This window comes from Lithobates pipiens, unplaced genomic scaffold, assembly GCF_037356315.1.
Source record: "Lithobates pipiens isolate NorthernLeopardFrog02 unplaced genomic scaffold, aLitPip1_a1.2 Scaffold_22, whole genome shotgun sequence".
NCBI classification, from domain to species: domain Eukaryota; kingdom Metazoa; phylum Chordata; class Amphibia; order Anura; family Ranidae; genus Lithobates; species Lithobates pipiens.
This window is the reverse complement of record NW_027507784.1, coordinates 87,599,371-87,625,140: the sequence shown is the minus strand read 5'-3', so window position 1 is coordinate 87,625,140 and position 25,770 is coordinate 87,599,371. Positions and strand designations below refer to the sequence as shown.

The 25,770-nt window shown below is 42.9% G+C and overlaps 1 protein-coding gene across 4 annotated transcripts in view; it reads left to right on the top strand.

Moving 5' to 3' along the window:
• SPEG (striated muscle enriched protein kinase) overlaps positions 1-25,770 on the top strand; it is a 496,800-nt gene that overhangs the window by 350,905 nt on the left and 120,125 nt on the right. For all 4 annotated transcript variants that reach the window (XM_077447841.1, XM_077447840.1, XM_077447842.1 and 1 more), the window contains 5 exons: positions 10,233-10,422; positions 13,566-13,795; positions 19,780-19,899; positions 23,164-23,268; positions 23,431-23,637. In XM_077447841.1, the coding sequence (XP_077303967.1) occupies positions 10,233-10,422; positions 13,566-13,795; positions 19,780-19,899; positions 23,164-23,268; positions 23,431-23,637 (852 nt within the window). The remainder of the gene's footprint in view (positions 1-10,232; positions 10,423-13,565; positions 13,796-19,779; positions 19,900-23,163; positions 23,269-23,430; positions 23,638-25,770) is intronic.

Sequence of the window (25,770 nt, the reverse complement as noted above, 5' to 3'; positions counted from 1 at the left end):
GGAGTTCTGCAACTGTGGGCGGGGGGGGGGGGGGGTTGCACCGCTTCTAATTTTGACTGTCCTATCATTCTGGACCAGAAACCTTCCTCACTGTGCTACATGTTTTCTGCTGCACCATTGGAATGGTTATATCCTCTTAGTCCTCTCCATAAATTTGTGCTTAAAGTAGAACTATAGGCAACGCTTTTTTTTTCCATTTTGGATAGAACAAGGGAGGGTTATAGCCCCTGTTAGTTTATTTTTTTACCATCCCTGTCCCACTGCAGAGATTTCCCTTCACTTCCTGCCCCATAGCCAAACAGAAAGTGAGAGGAAATCTATGCAAATTAAGGGAATCCATTGCCCCCCCCCCTTAAACAGCAAGGGGTGTGGCCTTGACAGGAAGGGGGTGGGTCATATTTAAATTAGGGGGTGCACGAATTTAGTTAGGCCTAGGGCAGCACAAAACCTAAATACCGCCTGTGAGTAGTAGATAATGGAGTACAGTGCCTGAACTGAAGAACTGTGTACTTACATACCTCCCAACTTTTTGAGATGGGAATGAGGGACACCTATCAGCAAAAGTATGCAGGCATAGGACACACCCCTTGCCACACCCCCTTAAAGGAGAATTGTACAAAAAAACAAGATTGGTTAAACCCACAAGTGTTTTTTTTTTTTTTTTTACCACTACTATTCCTTTATCAAAAAAATAGTTTATACTCTCGTGCCCTATATCAACAATCTGTATAAAGACAAGCGCTTGTTACACCAATATGTGTGTCTCTTGGAGGCTGTAGAATTTCAAATGCAGCAGCTACTTGTATTCATCATTCCTAAGAATGCGTTCATGAAATAAAACAAAGAAATATCCAGTTAACAGATAGGATGTCGTGATACTCGATTACCAAATTCAAATGATGCACAAATCTACTGCAAGCACCATTTAACAAAAATCAATAATCAATAAATAAATCAATAAATAAAAATCAATTGATTTATTTATTGATTTTTGTTAAATGGTGCTTGCAGTAGATTTATGCATCATTTGAATTTGGTAATTGAGTATCAGCAAATATCTACCTACACATAAGAAAAGCAGTGTTAAAAGAGTGCTGCTTTTCAGTGTGACAGTGGATGTTAGGAGACCGTGTTGTCTCATAACATCCTATCTGTTAACTGGATATTTTTTTGTACTATTCCTTTATATTGGCTTTTGGAATTTACAAATGCAACAATTTATAAATCAGATGAAAGGTTTAGCGCTGGAAAACACTTTTTGATTGGTAAAAAGTGCATTTTATATACAGCTATATAGATCAGACCAAAATGAGGGACAAATGAGGAAGAATGAGGGACAGAGGGACATTGCTCCAAATCAGGGACAGTCCCTCGAAATCAGGGACAGTTGGGAGCTATGTACTTAACCTGTTGGATTTGTAATGTTCAGACTACCTTGCTGCTCTCGGAGACTGCATAACTCTTTAAAGAGGAGGGCCGGTTTTAAAAAAAAAAATGTAAAAGTCAGCAGCTGCAAACACTGTAGCTGCTGACTTTTAATAAGCACACTTACCTGTCCAGGGCGCCCGCGATGTCGGCCGCCCGAGGCTGACCCGTCCCTCGGTCCCGGGTACCGGGGCCGCCATTTTGGCTAAGGGAAACAGGCAGTGGAGCCATGCGGCTCCACTGCCCGTTTCCTACTGCGCATGCGCAAGTCGCGCAGCGCTTTGTGAATGGGGCGCGCTGTGTTCTGGGACACACAGTTCCCAGAACACAGCGCGACCCATTACCCAGAAGACGCCGCACGGAGGAGAGTAGAAAGAAGATCTCCGCGGAGGAGGAAGAGGCAGATTAGGATGATGTGCCTAGCAACAGACATTTCTGGTAAATATTTGTTCTTTTTTTTAATGATTTTTTTCTAATTTTTAATGTATTTTTTTTTCAGGGTGGCCCTCCACTTTAAGATAAAAACGTATCTCTGTAGAGACTGTCCCCCTGTTCTTTGTGGGTCACCCCGTCCCTATGGTTATTTCCTGCTACAAATTCTAATAATGTTTTAATTTACACTTTATTCGTTAGACGTAGAGTCTTTCATTATATATCCTATAACTGTTTTGTAGTCTCAATGGCTATAGGCAGTGTGTGTGATCCTCAGCTATGACTTTACTGCTTCCCATGAGTTTAGCAAAGAGGTCAACCTCAACCCTGCCAAGGCCTTGATTGGCCAGGCCTTTGCTGTCAGTTAAATGTTCAGGTTTTCCTTTTCTGAAGTGGAGTGCATTCACCGCATATTCCCATTAAGAGTGCCCTAGCTGTATGGTGTCATAATCCCCTAGTGCAGGGATATGCAATTAACGGATCTCCAGCTGTTGCAGAACTACAAGTCCCATGAGGCATAGCAAGACTCTGACAGCCACAAGCATGACACCCAGAGGCAGAGGCATGATGGGACTTGTAGTTGGAGGTCCGCTAATTGCATATCCCTGCCCTAGTAGATCCTCCATACAAATATGTGGGAAGTGTACAAAGATGAGACTTGGCTGTAACAGAAGGAGCAGGGGCAGCACAGAGATCCTGGAGATCAGATCCTACTTCATTACACTGAGCACCAAATAAAAAATAAACGAAAAATGGAGAAGATGTCCACACAACTAAACTACAACTGCCATTTATGTACCACATTTTGTCTACAATAGCAGCTAACACAAAGCCACGGCCTACATAGCCATGGTACCTAAAATCGAAATATGTCAATGCTTTTACAAGCATTGAAGCTTTTTAATAATTGTTTGCAAAATTTAGCTTATCCACATTAAAGTGTTTGTAAAAGCACAAGTTTTTTTACCTTCATGTATTCTATGCATGAAGGTAAAAAAATGTTTTGTGTGCAGCAGTCCCCCTAAAACTTACCGAAGCCCCCTCTCGATCCAGCGATGTGCATGAGAGCCTCGGCTCTCTGGGGACTCTTCCTCCATTGGCTGAAACAGCAGCGGGAGCCATTGGCAGCCAATCACAGCCAGTGAGCCAATGAGGCGAGAGAAGCTCTGTGTGTGAATGGACAAGCAGAGCCGCGGCTCAGGAGTGAACATGCCTGGGTGCCTCCCAGTGGCGGCTGGTGCTCAACATTTTTGGAGGGCGCAAACAAACTGAAAAATTCAAAAAAAAAAAACATCAATTGCAGCCACTGTGCCATCAAACACAGCCACTGTGCCCATCAAACGCAGCCACTGTGCCCATCAAATGCTGCCACTGTGCAATCGAATGCTGCCACTGTGACCCCCCCCCCCCCCCGCCACTCGCCGTCTGCCTGGCACTTACCCTGTCTTTGTGGGGCAGCGGGTGGCAGCGTGAGCAGTTTCCTCCATGGGTCTCCTTCCATAGACCTCCTGAAAGGCGTCCAATCACAGCGCCTGTTGTTTCAGCCAATCAGGTGACGGGTAACAGACCCAAGCACCTGATTGGCGGAGAGGTGGTTCAGTGTTAGGAAATCAAATATTCATTCGCTGTTCTAACACACCTGGGTGAACTGAGAGCACCAAGCATTGATGCCTATTAGAGCCTATGGCTCTAATCAGGTGCTTTAAAAACAACCCCCACTGCTGTAATTCAGGTTCCCGACGCCCGAAAAGGGTCTGGGCATCTGAATAGGGGGTGGCAGTGGTGGACATGGATAGATTCATGCTATGCATGAATTTATCCATTGGTCATAGAGGGGGTGGCTGGAGACAGGGGATGGTGCCCGTGCGCTGTTATGGACGCACCATCACTGGGTGCGGGCAATTCAATTCAATCACACACAGAGATCGCTGCTGATGTGGGCACAGTCAGGCTGCATATGACGGGCACTGTTAAGGCTGCTGGGAACTGGCAGTCTGCATATGACAGAACTAGGGATGAGCTTCGAGTTCGAGTCGAACACATGTTCGACTCGAACATTGCCTGTTCGTCTGTTCAGCGAACAGTGAACAATTTGGGCTGTTCGCAGCAAATTCGAAAAGCCGGAACACCCTATACATGTCTATGGGAGAAATCTAAAGTGCTCATTTTAAAGGGTATTATGCAGGTTACTGTCCTAAAAAGTGTTTGGGGACCCGGGTCCTGCCCCAGGGGACATGGATCAATGCAAAAAAAGTTTTAAAAACGGCAGTTTTTTCAGGAGCAGTGATTTTAATAATGATTAAAGTGAAACAACAAAAGTGTAATATTCCTTTAAATTTCGTAGCTGGGGGGTATCTATAGTATGCCTGTGAAGGGGCGCATGTTTCTGGTGCTTAGAACTGTCCCTGCACAAAGTGTCATTTGTGCAGGAAAAAAAGTCTTTTAAAATCACTTGCGGCTATATTGTCGGGTCCCGTAATACAGAGAACACTCAATGAGTGATCTCTGTATTAGCCGACAATTCATTCATTCATTGATAAAAAAATAAAATAAAAAAAGCGTGGGGGTTCCCCTAAATTCAATTACCAGGCCCTTCAGGTCTGACATGGATATTAAGGGGAACCCCGTGTCAAATTTTTTAAAAAAATTGACGTGGGGGTCCCCCTAAATATCCATACCAGACCCTTCAGGTCTGATATGGATATTAAGGGGAACCCCGCATCAAATTTAAAAAAAAATTGACGTGGGGGTCCCCCTAAAAATCCATACCAGACCCTTTATCCGAGCACGCAACCTGGCAGGCCGCAAGAAAAGAGGGGGGGGACAAGAGAGCGGCCCCCCCTCCCTCCTGAACCGTACCAGGCCACATACCCTCAACATTGGGAGGATGCTTTGGGGGTCTGTGACCCCTCAAAGCACCTTGTCCCCTTGTTGATGAGGACAAGGGCCTCATCCTCACAACCCTGGCCGGTGGTTGTGAGGGTCTGCGGGCGGGGGGCTTATCAGAATCTGGAAGCCCCCTTTAACAAGGGGACCCCCAGATCCCGGCCCCCCCTGTTTGAATTGGTAAGGGGGTACAAAAGTACCCCTACCATTTCACAAAGAAAGTGTAAAAATGGTTAAATAAGACAAACACACTTTTGAAAAAATAAAAAAAAGTCACCTGACCCCGCCCCCTCTGACGCTGGTGAAGGGAGCCAGGGGTTCCCCTGAAGACCTGAAGGGCCTGGTAATTGAATTTAGGGGAACTCCCACGCTTTTTTTTAAATTTTTTTTATCAATGAATGAATGAATTGTCGGCTAATACAGAGAACACTCATTGAGTGTTCTCTGTATTACGGGGAGCCGACAATATAGCCGCAAGTGATTTTAAAAGACTTTTTTTCCTGCACAAATTACACTTTGTGCAGGGACAGTTCTAAGCATGGGAAACATGCGCCCCTTCACAGGCATACTATAGATACCCCCCAGCTACGAAATTTAAAGGAATATTACACTTTTATTGTTTCACTTTAATCATTATTAAAATCACTGCTCCTGAAAAAACGGCCGTTTTTAAAACTTTTTTTTGCATTGATCCATGTCCCCTGGGGCAGGACCCGGGTCACCAAACACTTTTTAGTCCCATAGACTTTAATAGGGTTCTAAAGTTCACACGAAGTTTAGGTCTGTTCGCAGGTTCTGGTGCAAACTGAACAGGGGGGTGTTCGGCTCATCCCTAGACAGAACGAATCATCTGAGTTTCCATTATTTCTTATGGGGAAATTCGCTTTGATTTACAAGTGCTTTGGATTACAAGCATGTTTCTGGAACGAATTATGCTCGCAATCCAAGGTTTTACTGTTTAACCCCTTACCGCCGAGCGTACACAGATGTGCGTACTCGGCTTCCGAGGGTTATACCGGGATGATGTTTGCAGTTGCAGGCATCATCCCGATACCGTTTTTCAGAGCTATCCAGCCATAACAACTGTTATACCGGAGGCTGCTCTTAATGGGGCTCCTGTCCAATCGTGAGCCCCAATCAAACATCTGCTGTATCTGGCGGCTAGGGACAGACTGGAATGAAGCCGTAAGCGGCTTCATTCCAGTCTCCTAATCGTAAACACGGAAGTGACGTCATGATGTCACTTCCCGTTTACTCAGCTGCCAATAGCACCGGTTTAAAAAAAAAATAGAGTATTCAGAATCGCCGAAAATGGTGATCTGAATACTTTTAAGTGCAGAGGAGGAATTTGGGGTCTTTTAGACCCCCGATCCCTCCATAAAGAGTACCTGTCACCACCTATTACTGTCACAAGAGATGTTTACATTCCTTGCGACAGCAATAAAAGTGATCAAATTTTATTTTTAGTTTTTTTAAAACAATTTATTAATTTTAAAATAAATAACAAACTTTTTTTTTAAAGCGCCCCCCATCGCCGCGAGCTCGCGCAGCAAAGAAAACGCATACGGAAGTCGCGCCCGCATATGTAAACGGTGTTCAAATCACACATGTGAGGTATCACCGCGATCGTCAGAGCGAGAGCAATAATTTTAGCCCTAGACCTCCTCTGTAACTCTAACCTGGTAACCGGAAAAAAAAATGTAAAACATCGCCTATTGAGATTTTTAGCTACTGTAGTTTGTCGTCATTTCATGAGTGCGTGCAATCATAAAGCGTGACATGTCTGGTATCTATTTACTCGGCGTAACTTTATATTTCACATTATGCAAAAAAATTGGGCTAATTTTACTATTTCTTTTTTTTTTAATTAATGAAAGTGTCCCTTTTCCCAAAAAGTTGCGTTTAAAACACAACTGCACAAATACCCTGTGACATAAAATATTGCAACAATCTCCATTTTATTCTCTAGAGTCTCTGCTAAAATATATATATATATATATATATATATATAAATAATGTTTGGGGGTTCCAAGTAATTTTCTTAACTTGTAAACACCAAATGTCAAAAATAGGCTTAGTCATGAAAGGGATAAAGTTATTTATTGGCAGCAAAAAAATGTTTGAGGCCGCGTACACACGGGCGGACTGTTCGCCCAACCTTGTCCGCTGAACAGTGTTTGGGCGGACAGTCCGCTCGTGTGTGGGCTTTCAGCGGACAGTTTCAGCGGACAGTTGGACGGACAAAGTCTTTCGGAAATTCCGAAAAACTGTCCGCTGAAACTGTGTTTGAGCGAACAGTCCGCCCGTGTGTGGGCCTGTCCGCTGTACTTTCGAAATGAGCGGACTGTTCCCGCTCGGAAAGTCCGCCCATTTCGAGCGCGTGTACAGGTAGGCGGGGCCCGCGAAGGAGACGTTGCGGGCTCCGCCGCCTGGAATGGGCTTAAAGGGGAACCCCAACGCCGAAAAAAAATCGGCGTGGGGGTTCCCCCCAAGTCCACACCAGACCCTTGTCCGAGCACGCTACCCGGCCGGCCAGGAAAGGGGGGCGAGCGAGCGCGCCCCCCCTCCTGAGCCGTACCAGGCCGCGTGCCCTCAACATGGGGGGGTGCCTTGGGGAAGGGGGGGGCCGCGCGGCCCCCCACCCCAAAGCACCTTGTCCCCATGTTGATGAGGACAAGGGCCTCTTCCCGACAACCCTGGCCGTTGGTTGTCGGGGTCTGCGGGCGGGGGGCTTATCGGAATCCGGGAGCCCCCTTTAAGAAGGGGGCCCCCGGATACCGGCCCCCCACCCTATGTGAATGAGTATGGGGTACAATGTACCCCTACCCATTCACCTGTGAAATAAAGTACAAATAAAAACACAACACAGGGGAAAAAAATATTTTATTGCACAGCCGGGAGTCTTCCGTCTTCGGGGGTCTTCTCGCCGGACTCCTCCGCTATGTGTGTGTAGCTCTTTTGCTAGCGGAGGAGTCCGGCTTTCTTCCTCCCCGCCGCCGGCCTCTTCTCCCGACTTCGGGGGTCTTGTCACCCTCTTCGGTTCTTCTGCCGGGCCACCGCGCCTGGTCCGGTGGCCCGGTCTTCTGTCGCCGTCTTCCGTTCTTCTGTCGCCGCCTTCGGTTCTTCTGCCGGGCCACCGCGCCTTCTTGTAGCTCTTTTACAGGCGGTGGCCCGGTCTTCTGTCGCCGCCGACTTCCGCTCGTGTTCTTCTTCTTGTTCTTCTTGTTCTTCTCCAGGAGATGTTGACACGTCGCTCCCTCCGGCCGGAATGCCAGAGCCGCGCTGTGCGGTCACTTATATAGTGACAATGGGGCGGGGTCACATGGTATATGTCACATGGGTTGGTCACATGGGTTGATGTCACATGGGGACTATGACATCGTAAGGGGGCGGGGTCACCATGTGACCAACCCATGTGACATATACCATGTGACCCCGCCCCATTGTCACTATATAAGTGACCGCACAGCGCGGCTCTGGCATTCCGGCCGGAGAGAGCGACGTGTCAACATCTCCTGGAGAAGAATAAGAAGAACAAGAAGAAGAACACGAGCGGAAGTCGGCGGCGACAGAAGACCGGGCCACCGCCTGTAAAAGAGCTACAAGAAGGCACGGTGGCCCGGCAGAAGAACCGAAGGCGGCGACAGAAGAACGGAAGACGGCGACAGAAGACCGGGCCACCGGACCAGGCGCGGTGGCCCGGCAGAAGAACCGAAGAGGGGGACAAGACCCCCGAAGTCGGGAGAAGAGGCCGGCGGCGGGGAGGAAGAAAGCCGGACTCCTCCGCTAGCAAAAGAGCTACACACACATAGCGGAGGAGTCCGGCGAGAAGACCCCCGAAGACGGAAGACCCCCGGCTGTGCAATAAAATATTTTTTTCCCCTGTGTTGTGTTTTTATTTGTACTTTATTTCACAGGTGAATGGGTAGGGGTACATTGTACCCCATACTCATTCACATAGGGTGGGGGGCCGGTATCCGGGGGCCCCCTTCTTAAAGGGGGCTCCCGGATTCCGATAAGCCCCCCGCCCGCAGACCCCGACAACCAACGGCCAGGGTTGTCGGGAAGAGGCCCTTGTCCTCATCAACATGGGGACAAGGTGCTTTGGGGTGGGGGGCCGCGCGGCCCCCCCCTTCCCCAAGGCACCCCCCCATGTTGAGGGCACGCGGCCTGGTACGGCTCAGGAGGGGGGGCGCGCTCGCTCGCCCCCCTTTCCTGGCCGGCCGGGTAGCGTGCTCGGACAAGGGTCTGGTGTGGACTTGGGGGGAACCCCCACGCCGATTTTTTTCGGCGTTGGGGTTCCCCTTTAAGCCCATTCCAGGCGGCGGAGCCCGCGACGTCTCCTTCGCGGGCCCCGCCTACCTGTACACGCGCTCGAAATGGGCGGACTTGCCTCCGCCTTACGTGGGCGAGTCCGTTCATTTCAAAAGTTGAGCGAACTGTTTGCCCAACCTTGTTCGTCAAACAGTCCGCTCGTGTGTGGGCAAGTCCGCTCATGCAAATTTTGAGCGGACTGTTTGCCCAAACTGTTTGACGAACAAGGTTGGGCAAACAGTCCGCGCGTGTGTACGCGGCCTTACTATCCAAAGTTAAAACAACAAGGGCAGAAGATTTAATAGATAGAAAAATGAAAAAGTGACCGAAGTTCCGCTTTAACTGCTTGCACAATTATCATGTGATCTGCTGTGAATGGTCACAGTGATCACATCTTATCCGGCAATCTGGGTGAAACACCGCACAGGAGCGTGGTCTGTTGGGCACGTGAAACTTTGTATTGCTGTATTGCTCTGGTCACAGTATGTAAAAAAAAAGATATAAAAAAAAATTTGAATTAAAAAGATTTTTTTTTAAATGATAACAATTTATTTTTATTTTTATTTTTTACACACTGTCACCAATCAGTGTCCCTGATCACCGCCACACCAGTGATATGTGCACATTACAGCAGCCGCCATTGTAACCAGTAATTTGTTTTGTATTCTATTGACTGAGGCTTCCCCCATTTTCATCTACCTCTTACCTACTAGACTGACCGACATCCATCCAAGTGCTTCATACCGTCCACCCCTGGACCCATCATGGCTAGTTTGTCACCAAGCTGTACTAACAAAATATACATTGGTTTTATTGTCGTGTTCTATTGGCCAAATGTTGTGGCAACTGCCGGTTCACACAGGGGCGGCTTCAAAGTCGCCCATGCAACACGACTTTAGCGCGGCTCGTAAAACGACTTCTGTATAAAAGTCAATGCAAGTCGCCCCCAAGTAGCACAGGAACCTTTTTCTATGTCAGAGCGACTTGAGTCTCTCCTATTAGAACGGTTCCATTGTACTGAATGGCGCGTGACTTGTCAGGCTGACAGGTCGCCCCCTGTGTGAACCGCCACTTACTGTTAATTGCATTCTCGCATTAAAAATAATAATAATAATAAAAAATAAAAAAACGGAGGGTTTTATATCACTTTAAGTGTTGCCTTTCCATACTAACAGATCAGCCAGTGGAAGAAGGCGAGACGGTCCATATTCTGAAGGAGAGGGGGCACCATGCTCTTCTCATCACCCACGTGTCCACTGAAGATGAGGGGCAATATACCATCACTGCCCGCAACCAGCATGGAGAAGAGGAATGTTCTGCAGAGCTCTACGTCGAGGAACCCAGACTTTCCATGTCATCCCACATGTAAGAACTGTACCAGGATTTTCACCACCCCAATAAAATCTGCCTCCACATGGGAAAGAAAGAAGAAAACGATTTAAACTACCCCCCCCCCCCCCCCCCCGAATTCTATAACTATCATTCATATTAGATGTAAAAAGGTTGGCACAGTTGAATAAGTACACCTTTCTGAGTAAAGCTGGCCTCCGGGCTTCTCTTTAGTCTTGCACAGCTGTACTAGAGCCTCTCCTGTACTGAAACTGCTTTCTCTGATTTTAGCGCACACTGTGAGCCAGGGGCATTGTTAGGTCTACAAAAGATCTGGGGCTAGAGCCCAGAGCAGTGTAGTAAAGAAAGTCATACGCTTTGCGAAAATTCAAAATTTCGGAAATTGAAAAATTCGGAAATGAACGAGTTTGTTAAAATTTGTAAAAAAACTAATTCGGAACTTAACGAATTGCACATGTCTAGAGGAAAGGGCTAGATGATGATTTTATCAACATTTAGCATTGGTGTCAATGTGTGCTTAACTGCACTAGCTTTCATCCGTGTTTCTCCATTTATTTTGTCTTGGAGGTTCCCCTTAAAATCCATACCAGACCCAAGGGCCTGGTATTGTCCTGGGGGGGGGGGTACCCCATGCCAATTATTTTTTTTTCATTTTGGCAGGGGGGGGGGGGGGGGGGTTCCCCTTCAAAATCCTCAGCACACAAGTCAATCTGACTTCTGGTGCGACTTCTATTCAAATCAGTGTTATCCCATAGGGAACCATTGATTTTTAATAGAGGCAGAGAAACGCCTGATGAGGCTTGACGCTCTCTAGCTGCATTTAACAGCTTTTACCGGTGATATAGCTTTTACAGCTCTAGCATTGGAGACTCAGAATGCGCTGGACCTGGGGGTTTTTTTTTGGCGCTTAAAAATGCCCATGTGGGTATGAGGCCATCAAATAACATGAAGAGGCATTTTTAAGCTGTAAAAAAGCCCCTAAATGTGGGTGTAAATACGCCCATGGGCATGAGGCCTAATAAACCCACACTCACCTGTCCCACGGTCCAGCAATGCGGCCGCCTGATCACTTCTTCCTCTCTAGGGCTGGCATCACAAGTGTGGGCAACCGGCTGTGACAGCAGTTTACAGCCAGGTGCGTGCTCCGCATGCACGAGTCACACTGCACTTCCTCAATGGCCAGGCAATCTTCTGGGACCTGTGACGTGTCCCAGAAGATTGCAAGGAAGGTGGGGGAGCCTAGGCGGCCAGAGCGGAAGTGGGAGCTGGGGACCTGTCAAAACTAGGTATCCACTCCCCCCCCCCCCCTCCATATAAAAAAAAATGACATGCCAAATGTGGCATATAAGGGGGGAGAAGTCCTACTTTTGGGTTAGTTTGCTTTAAAAGAAAAAAATGATAAATGTACATATTTTTGCAGAGACAAAATGTGCATTTATTCATGTATTTGTTTTCACAGGAGAACTTGTAGTCCATTGAAAACGGTAAGCCGTCTGCCACAGTGGTGGATGGGTCCTGTAGTTTATTCATTCAAAGATCCTCCACATGCTGTCACAGGTAGGGGGCTCTGGGGGTAGGAGGCGGGGTGCTTAGACAAATGTTACACCCTAAATACGGTTGTAACATGTTCATAAAGGTAAACGTAGCCTTTAAAATAGGCCCTCAATGACCTCTGTAGCTTGAGATACTAATAATAATTTGTCCACTTGCAATTTAGTGTAGTCGGGGTGTCTCAATTTCATTGCAGGTCACATGAGCAATATGGTTGCACTCAAAGGGCCAGTTGTATCTGCAAGACTAGATGTTCAGAACTCCCCCACCATAGCTCCCAACTGTCCCTGATTTGGAGCAATGTCCCTCTGTTCCTCATTCCTCCTCATTTGTCCCTCATTTTGGTCTGACCTATATAGAGGTATATAAAATTAACTTTTTATCTATCAAAAAGTGTTTTCTAGTGCTAAACCTTTCATCTGATTTCTAAATTGCTGCATTTGTACATTCCAAAAGCCAATATAAAGGAATAGTAGTGGTTAAAAAAAAGCATTTGCTGGTTCAACCAATCTTATTTTTTTGTGCAATTCTCCTTTTAAGGGGGTGTGGCAAGGGGTGTGTCCTATGGCTGCATACGTTTGCTGATAGGTGTCCCTCATTCCCATCTCAAAAATTTGGGAGGTATACCCCCCACCATCAGAAGTCAAGAGTCCCGCACCCTCCCTTACATTTCAGTGTTTGAAACGTGGTGTAGTCATTCAAGCCAGGTCTCAGCAGTACTCTGCTGTTCCCTCTTCCTGTGCACTTGCTCTGTGTTTACAATATAGAAATAGAGATTAGAAGGCTGACAAGTTTCCAAGCAACTTGCTGGCAGAGAGGAGCACCGTGAGCTGAGCTCCTAAAATTAAAGTGAACGTTTCTCTTTCTACTGTACACTATAGCCTTGTACACACGGTCAAAAAGTCCCATTGGATTATGTTGTCGGTGTGTGGGCTCTAGCGGGCTTTTTCCGACGGAAAAAATTTGAGAGCAGGACCTAAAATTTTCCAACGGCAAAATCCGATCGGACTTTTTCCGATCGTGTGTATAGAATTCTGAGGCACAAAGTGCTGCGCATGCTCAGAATAAATCTGGCGACGAAAGCTATTGTCTACTGGCCTCTACATAGTCCCGCCGTACGTTTTTGTACGTCACCTCGTTCGTAACGATCGGATTTTCCGACAACTTTGTCCGACCACGTGTATGCAAGACAAGTTTGGCACAAAATCCGTTAGAAAAAATCTGATGGATTTTGTTGTCCGAATGTCCGACCGTGTGTACAGGGCATTTGAGGAGGTTTTTTTCCATAGTGCCTGCAGATACAGGCTTCAGTGAGGGCTTCTATGCTACTTGTTTAGAATATGAACACTTTAAAGGTTCTATATCCCGGCCACTGTTCTTTTTTAAGCTTTGTTTCACTTACATTAAGTTGACCTGAGCTCAGTAAGACCTGGAGGTAGAGCTCATTCAGCACTTTGGGGGAAATAGTTGCAGGGCACTTGGGTATTCAGAGGAAACATAAGATGAACAATTAAGGTAATGTGAGAATAAATAGAATGATAGGACAGTTTAGGTTTCTACACCCAATACTTTATATTTTTTTGCAATAATATCATAACTCCTTTCAGATCCAAGCTTGAAAAGATGCCTTCCATCCCAGAAGAGCCGGAGGTGCAGGACATTGAGGTGGAGGGAGTGCTCATGCCGGATTTCCTGCGACCACTGCAGGACCTCGACGTGGTGGAGTCCCGTGAGGTTCAGTTGGAATGTCAAGTAACTGGCTTACCATATCCAACCATCACCTGGTACCACAATGGAAAGAAGATCCAGAGCACAGATGACCGCAGAATGACCCAATGTGAGAATTTCTCTTGTTGAAATGTTATCAAATTGTGCAGAAATCTGACGCGAGGTCTGAAGCTGACCATAGATGTCAGGTGTGCATGCACAATGTCATGTGGTTCAGCTTTGAAAATATTTAGTTTAAAAAAGAGGAAATACACTCACATTTTAGTAGATAGGAAGGAAAGCAGTGACTTCAGCAGAGCCTCCGATGCGTTTCGTCTCATAAGACGTCCCCCAGATGATGTCTTATGAGACAAAACGCATAGGGAAGCTTCTATCACTATATTGTTTGGCTTACCTTTACAGTTTTGTTTCAAGTATTAGTGATCCTCTTTTTTGGACATTATTTTTGGACACTATTCATACTTTTGTATCATTCGCACATTTTTATATTTGGTTTATCATTGTCCTTTGAAGGGTATATTATATATGTGCACTGTGATTTACACATATCTTTTTTAATCTTAGTTCATTCTGTGATTATTCATTATCGCTGCACTTGCCTTCCACATGTTATCTAATTTTTGCAATCGATCCCTTGCTGTGCTGGCTGCTTACTGACCATCCTTTGTAGACAGCGCGGTATATTTGTTTTATTTTTTCACAACATAACATGAGTGCTCTGGTTGCATGAACATTTTGTTTTGGGCAATAGAGATGGGAGGGGAAAAGTATTTTGCACAGACATGGTGCAAGAAAATGTGACCAGATAATGTTCCTTGTCCTGGCCAATCACTTTATCCCTGTAATCTTTTATGGCTATTAGGGACTGTTGGGAGCTGTCACATGGACGCTAAATTGGGAGATGGATGTCCAGTGAATCTAAATTCTGAAGAAATAACTTTTTTTTTCAGTTGAATAGAGTAAGGCGGTGGTCTCCACATCGCAACCCAGGGGCCAGATGTGGCCTTCTGCTTGCCTTTATCTGACTCTTAAGCCACTATTCCTCCCACTGACACCAGCAATGGTGCATAATTCTGGTCACTGTTACCAACAATAGGGCACTTTTCCTACCACTGACCCCACCAGTGATGGGGCACTATTCCTCCAACTGACACCAGTGATGGGGAACTATTCCTCCCACTTATACCAATGATGGGGCACTATTCCTTCCACTGACACCAATGATAAGGCACTATTCCTCCCACTAATACCAATGACGGGGCACTATTCCTCCCAGGGATACCAATGATGGGGCAGTATACCTTCCCATGATACCAACAATGGGGCAATATTCCCCCTCTAATACCAATGATGAGGTATTGTATACTCCCACTGATGTCAGGGCATAGTCTACTGCAACTAGCCACAGTCCAGCCCCCTTAAAGTCTGAAGGACAGTAAACTGGTCCTTTATTTAGAAAGTTTGGAGACCTCCTGGTCAGCGCTGGATTAACATTGGGGCTATTGGAGCTGCAACACCAGGCCCCTTAAATAAAAAATCACAAAAAAACAAAAAACAAACAAAAAACTATTGACTTTGAGGGTCGTGGCTCGGTGATCATGGGTCACATAGGGGGTGGGTAACTGAAGGTCTACCCCACTACAGGCTGCTATCACCTATGGTTCCGGAGATACGGGGCTCCTCGCACAGCCTGTCAGAAGCTACATACAGAGCGGCCATTTTAAAAACAAGCCGGACACACTCTGTTTGCAGCATGATGAGCTCACAGTTCCTCTCCTCACTTCTTGTCAGAGGCACTGAGCTCAATGGACAGCTTGGAGCCTGCAGAGTTTGACAGGCAGCACCGCCTGTCAAACTCTCTCGCAGTAGCAGAATTATCCAACAATGTAAAACAGCCATTCAGCAATGTAAAAAACAAAAAGGAGGCGGCTGTAGCACCTCGTGAATGCCTGTCAGCTGCTGCTATACCACTCGTTGAAAAGCAATAGACCACAGATCACTTTTCAGAGGGCAGTAAGCATTACTGCAAATGTGAAAGAAACTTGAAACATCATCCATTTCGCACTCACCACCAACCAGGTCACTCCCCAGCCACTTTCCATGTTAGCCACCTCCCTTCAACTTATATCACGGGTGACCATTTCCCAACCTGCAGAGGACGGACCCTACTCCAAAATATATCACTCCCCCACCTGCTGATTAATATCCCTCCATGACCACCTCACACCCCCCTGCTGACAGACCTCTCTCCCCAGCCTGTCCCCACACACCATCTCACCTGCTGACCTGTGGATGGGGGAATCACTCCCGCAGTGTTATTGTGTTCTGCCAGTGGGGAGACTTCCCAAGCCACAGAATACAATGATCAGTGTTGCTAACTATAGCTGGCAGCACTGACTGTTTTGGGAAAAACCTGACAGGCTGGTTGTACTCAAGTCGATTAATAGATTAACTTGTGTACAACCAGCTAGCCCATACATAGATCAACTATATCTGGTCTCTGCTTAATTGGTTTACTTTCAATTCATGTATGGCCCGTTTAACCACTACGCAGTCCCTAAACATTCTTCCACAAACCTTTCCAATTTTTTCTTCTCAAATTCCTACATCCCCCTCACCGGTACATAGTGCCCACTGTCATACCCTCCACACTCCTCTCCTATACATAGTACTCACTGTCATACCCTTCACACTCCTCTCCTATATATAGTACCCACTGTCATATAGACTTGTGCACAACAGAAAATTTTGTTTAGTTTCGGTTCGTTGTCATTCGTAAAATACATCATTTCGTTCTGTTATATTCGTTATGTTACATTACTACGTTTTTGGATAATTCGTTATTATTCGTAGAGTGTCGAATTCATTCGTTCGTATTAGTTGAAATTCGCTATTTATGTATGTATATACATTCGTGATAATGATTCGTTAGTTTGGAAAGTCGTTTGTTTATTGAATCTTTTAACACACACAATGACAACGTCCCTTCTCCCCGGCTCAAATACAACACCCTTCTAACTCAGTTCTCAGGAATGCACTTTGCCAGTAATCCAACCTCCGGCACAAAATTAATTAGCTGATTGGACTATAAGATTTACTTGGAGCTGACCTTTTGTTTCATTAGATCTTTAAAGAATTACCGAATTCATTCGTTATATTTCTTTCGTATTCGTTGTTATTCTTCATTTTTTTATTCGGACATTCGGATGCATCCGAATGTCCGAAAGATGCAAAATTCGGCCGAATTTCGATTAGCTACGAAACGAATTGCACAAGCCTACTGTCATACCCTTCACACTTCTCTCCTATACACAGTGCCCACTGTCATACCCTCCACACTCATCTCCTGTACATACTGCCCATGGTCATACCCTCCACACTCCTCTCCAGTACATAGTGCTCACTGTCATAACCCCCACACTCCTCTCCTGTACATACTGCTCACTGTTATACCCTCCACACTCCTCTCCTGTATATGATGCCCACGGTCATACCTTCCACACTCATCTCCTGTACATACTACCCACGGTTATACCCTCCACACTCATCTCCTGTACATACTGCCCATGGTCATACCCTCCACACTCATCTCCTGTACATACTGCCCACGGTCATACCCTCCACACTCATCTCCTGTACATACTGCCCACTGTCATACCCTCCACCCTCCTCTCCTGTGCATACTGCTTACTATCATACCCTCCACATTCCTCTTCTGTATATACTGCCCACTGTGATACCCTCCATACTCCTCTTCATACTGCCAACTGTCATACCCTCCACACTCCTCTCCTGTACATACTGCCAACTATCTTTCTCTCCACACTCCTCTCTTGTGCATACCATCTTCATAATACCTTTCACACTCCTCTCCTGTACATACTGCCCCTATTATACCCTCCACACCCCTCTCCTGTACATATTGCCCCCATCATACCCTCCACACTCATCTCCTGTACATACTGCCCCCATCATACCCTCCACACTCCTCTCCTGTACATACTGCCCCCATCATACCCTCCACACTCATCTCCTGTACATATTGCCCCCATCATACCCTCCACACTCATCTCCTGTACATACTGCCCCGATCATACCCTCCACACTCCTCTCCTGTACATACTGCCCACTGGCATACCCTCCACACTCCTCTCCTGTACATAGTGCCCACTGTTATACCCTCCACATTCCTCTCCCTCACCTGCACATACTTCCCACTTTTATACCATCCATACTCCTCCCCTATGCTTCTTACACACAAAAACATTTATTTAAAATGACATTGAATATCCTCAATGTTACCAGCTCTAGAATGGCCACACTTTTGTTCCATCTTCACCCGGTCTTCCTTCTGGGTTCTGTGCCTTCGGTCACTTACCTTGGCCAGGCTGCGTTGCTGTCACTTCCACGCATAATCATTAGCATCCTCTCTCTCTCTGTCTCTCTCACTCCCCCCTCTCTCTCATCCTCCCTCCCTTACCCCTCACCCCTCTATCATCCCCCCTCTCTCTCTCATCCTCCCACCCTTACCCCTCACCCCTCTCTCATCCCCTTTCTCTCTCTCTCTCTCTCTCATCCTCCCTCCCTTACTCCTCACCCCTCTCTCACCCCCCCCTCTCTCTCTCATCCTCCCTCCCTTACCCCTCACCCCTCTCTCACCCCCCCTCTCTCTCTCATCCTCCCTCCCTTACCCCTCACCCCTCTCTCACCCCCTTTCTCTCTCTCTCTCATCCTCCCTCTCTCTATTTAATTTAATTTGTTATAACAAAAAAAATAACAAAAAAACTGTTTGCATTTTTAATTATTTTTTTGTTTTAATAAAAAAACCCCACCATAATCCTCAGCACCAGGCCCATGATGTTCTTAATCCAGCCCTGCCTACTCCCAAACTGTAAAACACACAGCCAAGTATTATTCTACACAATTCTTTCTATTGTGCATTAAAAAACAAAAACAAATAAAATTAGACATGCTATCTGCCAATAGAACTTAACCAAAAAGTGCATTCTATGCATCCAAAAATATAGAAAATATACCAAATCAAATCATTATTATTCAACCAAAAAAATAATGTCAAAGCAAAAACTGCAAGGTCAATAATAAATAACACGTTATCTCCTCCGATTCCGCATCATGGCTGGTTGAAGAACGGCCGTTCAGAAACTAAACTGAAAAACGCGAAAAACACAACCAAAACAGAGTCACCGTGGGGATTCCAATGTTGCCATGTAAGACCAGTGTATCTTTAATTGTCTATGTTTCGTTTAAATCAATAAAGAGATATTTATAAAAAAAAAAAGAAAAAAAAAGAAAAGCGCGAATCAACACCCACCAAACTTCTACTAACACGAAATTAGCAGAAGGAGCCCAAAGGGTGGCGCTAAAGAGCTGAAAAATCACGTAGTACCTCACTACGTTCGTAATTGTTGGCCAACAATTGTGTGGCCGTGTGTATGCAAGACAAGTTTGAGCCACGGTTTTGTTGGCCAGCAACCCGATCGTGTGTACGAGGCTTTACAATTCAACACCGCCACACATTTGTGGCAAGTTATCCTTGCTATCTGGGTGGGATGATTGCTCTTGCTCCAGGTGTGGCCCCCCCAAGAGAGCCCACCCAAAAATGTGCATGTGCATGGAGAGAGTAGGACAGTTTGGGGTCTGGTTTTGTAACCATCATCACCATCATAACATGTCTTGGCTACCAGATCATATTTTTTGGCCTAATGACTGGTCCTGCTAATATAAGGTTGGCCATGAACGTCTTGAGCTCTCCCATAATCCAATGCAACATATGGTGCTTTTGGCTTTGGAAAATCTTTGTGTGGCCTTGCCCATCTCAGAGGGAAGAAAGGTGGTGACGGCTCCTGTACCCGTCCAGTCAGCTCTACAGTTGCCAGTTTAGGAGTGCCACCAAACCTCTCCTTCTTTTTTTAAATATCTATGTGTTTCTAGATAAAGGAAAAAAAAAAAGATTGTGTGGTGTGTGGTGGATCTTTTGGGAACATGAGAACATAAACCATGTACGCTCTGTGCCCACCTTATTTTCCCATTACTTTTACCTATATTTTTATAAACCGTATTATTTCTCTTCAGATAAGGACGTCCATCGACTTGTGTTTCCATCTGTTAGCCACACACATGCCGGCGTTTACAAGAGTGTCATCTCAAACAAGGTTGGCAAGGCTGCGTGTTATGCTCACTTATACGTCACAGGTAAGAAAAATAAGAAAAATACTCCATGCTAGAGATATTATTATTATTATTATTCACGATTTATATAGCGCCAACAGTTTACGCAGCGCTTTACAATGTATAGGGGGACAACACAATTACAGTACAATAGGTACAGGTGGGCCCTGCTCGTAGAGCTTACATTCTAAAAGGAGGGGGTGGTGGTACAAAAGGTAATAGCTGTAGAGAATGATTTGACGGGGGTGGTATTATTATTACTTATTAATTATTAATATTAATTAATATTAATATTATAGATGTTATTATATTATATTTTATAATAATATTATAATATATTATAATACTAATATTAATATTATATTAAATATTATTATTAACATTATTAATATTAATATTATTAATTATTATTATTAATAATAATAATTAATATTAATATAATTAATTACTATTGATGTTAATATAATTATTATTAATATTACAATTAATATTAGAATATAAGAATATTATAATATATTATAATATTTTATAATAATATTATATAAATATTTTATAATATTATAGATATTATAGGTATTAATATTATAGATATTACAAGCAGGGCCAGAACAAAGGGTGGACAGGAGGGACGGTCACCCTGGGCGCAATGGTTTACTGTAGGGAGGGGGCGCCTTCCTTATATTCCAAGGCTGACAGTAGTAGTGACTAGACATGTGCGGTTCCTTCTGAATTGAAATTATTATTTGGATGTATCCAAATTTCTGAATGAAATAAAAAAAAAAATAATAATAAAAAAATCTTATTTAAAAAAGATGTTTTTTTAATCACAATTTTCACAAAGAAATGAAAAAAATCTTATCTAAAAAGATGTTTTTTTATCACAATTTTCTCACAAGTTGTTAGTATATTCACATTTTTTATTTATATATTACCACATAGTTGAGGATCAGCGCTGCCTTCCTTTTTGTCTTTGAATTTCCGAACTAGCATAGTATTGAATTTGAACGAATCCCAAATAACGAAAACAACATTTCAGACGGAATTCAAATTCGAAAGTTTTTTAATCTAATTCGAAACTTTTTTTTTAATTTAAATTTGAATAGTTTTCTAGTCGAATTTGAGTTTCCGAAAATAATAATATAGAATAGAAAATAAAGTAATAGAATAGAAAAGAAAATAATGGAATAGAAAATAAAAGAATGGAATATAATAGCATAAAATAGAACAGAAAATAAACAAACAGAAAAAAATTGAATAGAAAACAAAGGGATAGAATAGAAAATAAAAGAATAGAGTAAAACAGAACAAAGTAGAAGAGAAAATAAAAGAACAGAATAAAATAGAAAATGAAGGAATGGAATAGAATAAAAAATAGAATAGAATAAAAAAGAAAGACTATAACTATCTTCTGAAATTTGAATTTCAAATAGAATAAATTTGAATTTATATACAATAGAAAACAATAGAATAGAAAATAGGAATTGAATAGAAAGGGGAAAGAATAGAATATAAAAAATAATAGAAAGAATATAACTTTCTATTGAAATTCAAATTTTTAATAGAATAAGTTAAAATTGTAATAGAAAAGAAAAAAATTGAATAGAATAAAAATAAAATAAAAGAATAGAAAGAGATTTGAATAGAGTAGAAAAGAAAATAATACAACAGAAAATAAAACAATGGAATATAATAGTATAAAACAGAACAGAAAATAAAGGAACAGAGAAAAATAGAATATAAAACAAAGGGATAGAATAGAAAATAAAAGAATAGAGTAAAACAGAACAAAACACAATAGAAAATAAAAGAACAGAATAAAATAGAAAATAAAGGAATGGAATAAAAAATAGAATAGAATAAAGTAGAAAGAATATAACTATCTTCTGAAATTCAAATTTCAAATAGAATAAATTTGAACTTGTATACACTAGAAAAGAATAGAATAGAAAATAGGAATGGAATAGAATGCAAAAGAATAGAATAGAAAAAAAAATAGAAAGAATAAAACTTTCTATTGAAATTTTAATTTTAAATAGAATAAATTAAAATTATAATAGGAAAGAAAAGAATAGAATAAAATAAAATTTAATAGAATAAAAATAAAATAAAAGTATAGAATAGAATAAAATGAGAATAGAATAGATCATAATAGAAAGAATTTAACAATTTCACAAAATTTGAATAGAATAAATTTGAATTTAAATGGAGTAGAAAAGAAAATAATGGAATAGAAAATAAAAGAATGGAATATAATAGCATAAAACAGAACAGAAAATAAAAGAACAGAAAAAAATAGAATATAAAACAAAGGGATAGAATAGAAAATGAAAAAAGTAGAGTAAAACAGAACAAAATAGAATAGAAAATAAAAGAACAGAAAAAAATTGAAAATAAAGGAATAGAATAAAAAATAGAATATAATAAAATATAAAGAATATAACTATCTTCTGAATTTCGAATTTCAAATAGAATAAATTAGAATTTGTATACAATATAAAAGAATAGAATACAAAATAGGAATGGAATAGAATGCAAAAGAATAGAAAGAATATAACTTTGTATTGAGATTTGAACTTTGAATATAATAAATTAAAATTCTAATAGAAAAGAAAATAATAGAATAAAATAAAATTGAATAGAATAAAAATAAAATAAAAGAATAGAATAGAATAAAAAAATAGAACAGAATAGAATAGATCATAATAGAAAGAATATAACCATTTCCCAAAATTTGAATAGAATAAATTTGAATTTGAATAGAATAGAAAATAGATTAGAATAGAATTGGAAAAAAAGAATAGTAAAAAAAATAGAATAAAATAGAAAGAATTTAACCATCTTCCAAAATTCAAATTTCGAATAGAATAAATTCAATTTAGAATGGAATTCGATTAGAATGGAATTAAAATTCGAATTGATTTGAATAAACGTAATGAATTCTTAAAATGAATTAAGCGAGAAAAAAAAACAAATTCAACAAAAAAAATAATGTAAATACCGAATCTAACCAAAACAATTTTTTTTCGTTCTGCACATAGCAGGGTGTAGTATCCCCTAAGCTTGCACATCATGAATGGGGGGGAGAGGGGGGGCTCAGTTTGGCATCTTTGCCCCGGGCGCTGGATGACCTTGTCCACTGATTACAAGCAACCTGTAAAATTTGGAAATGCTAGTTTCTTGGCTGTCATCCTTATTCCAATGGATGCAATGCTCCTTGTGTCACTGACTTGGAACAAGTCTGCAGAACTTTATTGAAAGTCATGCGGTCTCATTCTTCCTGTTTTCCAGACGTGGTCCCAACTCCTCCAGATGGTCCCCCCATTATCGCATCTGTGACGGGAAAAACAGTGAAACTGCGATGGAATCCCCCCAAATGGCTGGATCCTGTTATAGGTTTGAATCTCAAGTGTATCCCATAATTGCATGCTTCTAAAAAAAAAAAAAAAAAAAAAACAATGCCTTTGCTATTGGCTGTGACCCCCATACTGGTCCTCACCAGCCATGAGCATGTCAAAGTTCGCCCTGATACATCTCTGTTTTCTTTCTTTCTTGCAGACCTGGATCAGCTGACTTATTCTATCCAGCAGCAAGTGGTGGGCTCTCCGCAGTGGACGGTCATTGCTACCAATGTGAAAGAGACCAACTACTCGGTCAAAGCATTAACCATAGGGCACCAGTATCTGTTCCGGGTGGTGACCTACACTGCTACCGCACATAGCAAACCATCTCCGCCCAGCGAGAGTGTTAAGCTTCTGGACCGGGGTAAGAGGCTGCATAGCGACGGAGGTGGGCGGGGTTGAATTTAAACCGCAAAAAAAAAGAGTTGAAATTTAAATATATACTTTTATAGTTAGTTATACACTAAGTATAATCATTAGCGTTTTGTTTGAGTTTCATGAAATTAAAATATATTCAGGCATACATCAGAAATCCTCCTTGTGGTTAAATATTGAAAGAGGATTGGGGGTGGGGTTATGACGGTGCCAACAGATAATAATAGAAACCAAAGATTGTTCAAATGTAAAATTTATTATAAACATAATTTAAAAAAATTAATCAGATCATTGTGTTTCATTGTACATTTTCATTTGGGTAGTCATACAGGTAAAATTCGGGTTGTACAAAGGTTATATGTTCACGTGATATCCCGACATGTTTCACCTATTTGGCTTCATCAGGGGATTAACGAACCAACCGGAAGACACAAAGAGCCCAAAGAAGCCCCCGAAAAAAAGATTGCCACTGTAATCAGGACCAAGAAAGAGAGGGGGAAACAAAGTCATGTTTGCAGCTTGCCCTCGATAGGGTCACTTTGGGGAACTAGGGCATGTAGCATTTTTTTTGGGGGGGGGGGGATTTTTGCATTTACGTGTCTACAGCAGGGCCATTGAAATAAATAAAATAGCTTAGTGCACCTTATGCCGCATACACACGAGCGTTTTTTCCGACAGAATTCCGCTCAAGTTTGGCTTGCATACACACGGTCATACAAAAGTTCTCGGAACTTTCGACCGCCAAGAATGCGGTGACGTACAACACTACGACGAGCCGAGAAAATGAAGTTCAATGCTTTCGAGCATGCGTGGAATTGTTTCCGAACATGCATAGGAATTGTTTCCGAGCATGCGTGGAATTGTTTCCGAGCATGCGTGGAATTGTTTCCGAGCATGCGTGGAATTGTTTCCGAGCATGCGTGGAATTGTTTCCGAGCATGCGTAGGAATTGTTTCCGAGCATGCGTAGGAAATGTTTCCGAGCATGCGTGGAATTGTTTTTCGAGCATGCGTAGGAATTGTTTCCGAGCATGCGTAGGAATTGTTTCCGAGCATGCGTAGGAAATGTTTCCGAGCATGCGTGGAATTGTTTTCCGAGCATGCGTAGGAATTGTTTCCGAGCATGCGTAGGAATTTTGCGTGCCGGAATTTGTGCAGACAATCAGAATTTCCGATCTGAACTTTTTCCGACGGAAAAATTGAGAACCTGCTCTCAATCTTTTGTTGCCGGGAATTCTGCCAGCAAAAGACCGATGGAGCGTACACACGGTCGCATTTTCCGACCAAAAGCTCGCATCCAACTTTTGCTGGCAGAATTTCTGATCGTGTGTACGGGGCTTTACATGCCCATTTACAATGGGAAATCTGTTCTGAATGTCTCTCTCAACTTTTGCACACAGTGAGCATATACAACTGTTTTGGCTAAACATGTAGAGTGATCAGCCCCCTTGGTGCTGCTATATCTCATATAACAGCAGCAATGATTACCTGAAATCTCTTGACTGGAAGATGTCTGTAGATTTTGCAGTCAAATTCCTCTCATTCAGATGGGGTGTTTTGTTGATTTACTAAAACTTGAGAGTGCAAAATCTGCTTCAGCTCTGTAGAGAAACCAATCAGCTTTCAGCTTATTTTTTTTTCATAGCTTAATTGAAATTAGAAGTTGACTGGCTATTAGTCAGGTTGAAAAAAGACCATCTACTTCAAGCAATATAAAAAATAAAGCATACAATCCCATATACACAATCCTATACTCACAGTTGATCCAGGGGAAAGTGAAAAATCCCAGCAAAAGCATTATCCAATCTGCTACAGCAGGGGAACAAATTGCTTCCCGATACCCCCCCCCCCCCCATCCCAGAGAGGCAATCAGATTTTCCCCGGATCAACTTTATCTATAAATGTCAGTATCCAATTATATTATGTACATTTAGGAAATAATCCAGGCCTTTTTTAACGGCTTCAGCCCCAGAAGATTTTACTCCCTTCCTTACCAGAGCACTTTTTACAATTCGGCACTGCGTCGCTTTAACCAGTTCCCGACCGGCGCACGCCGAGGTACGTCCATTTTTAAATGCCGCCCTGCTCGCGTGCCGGTCGGGACCCCCGTTAGTCACGCGGAC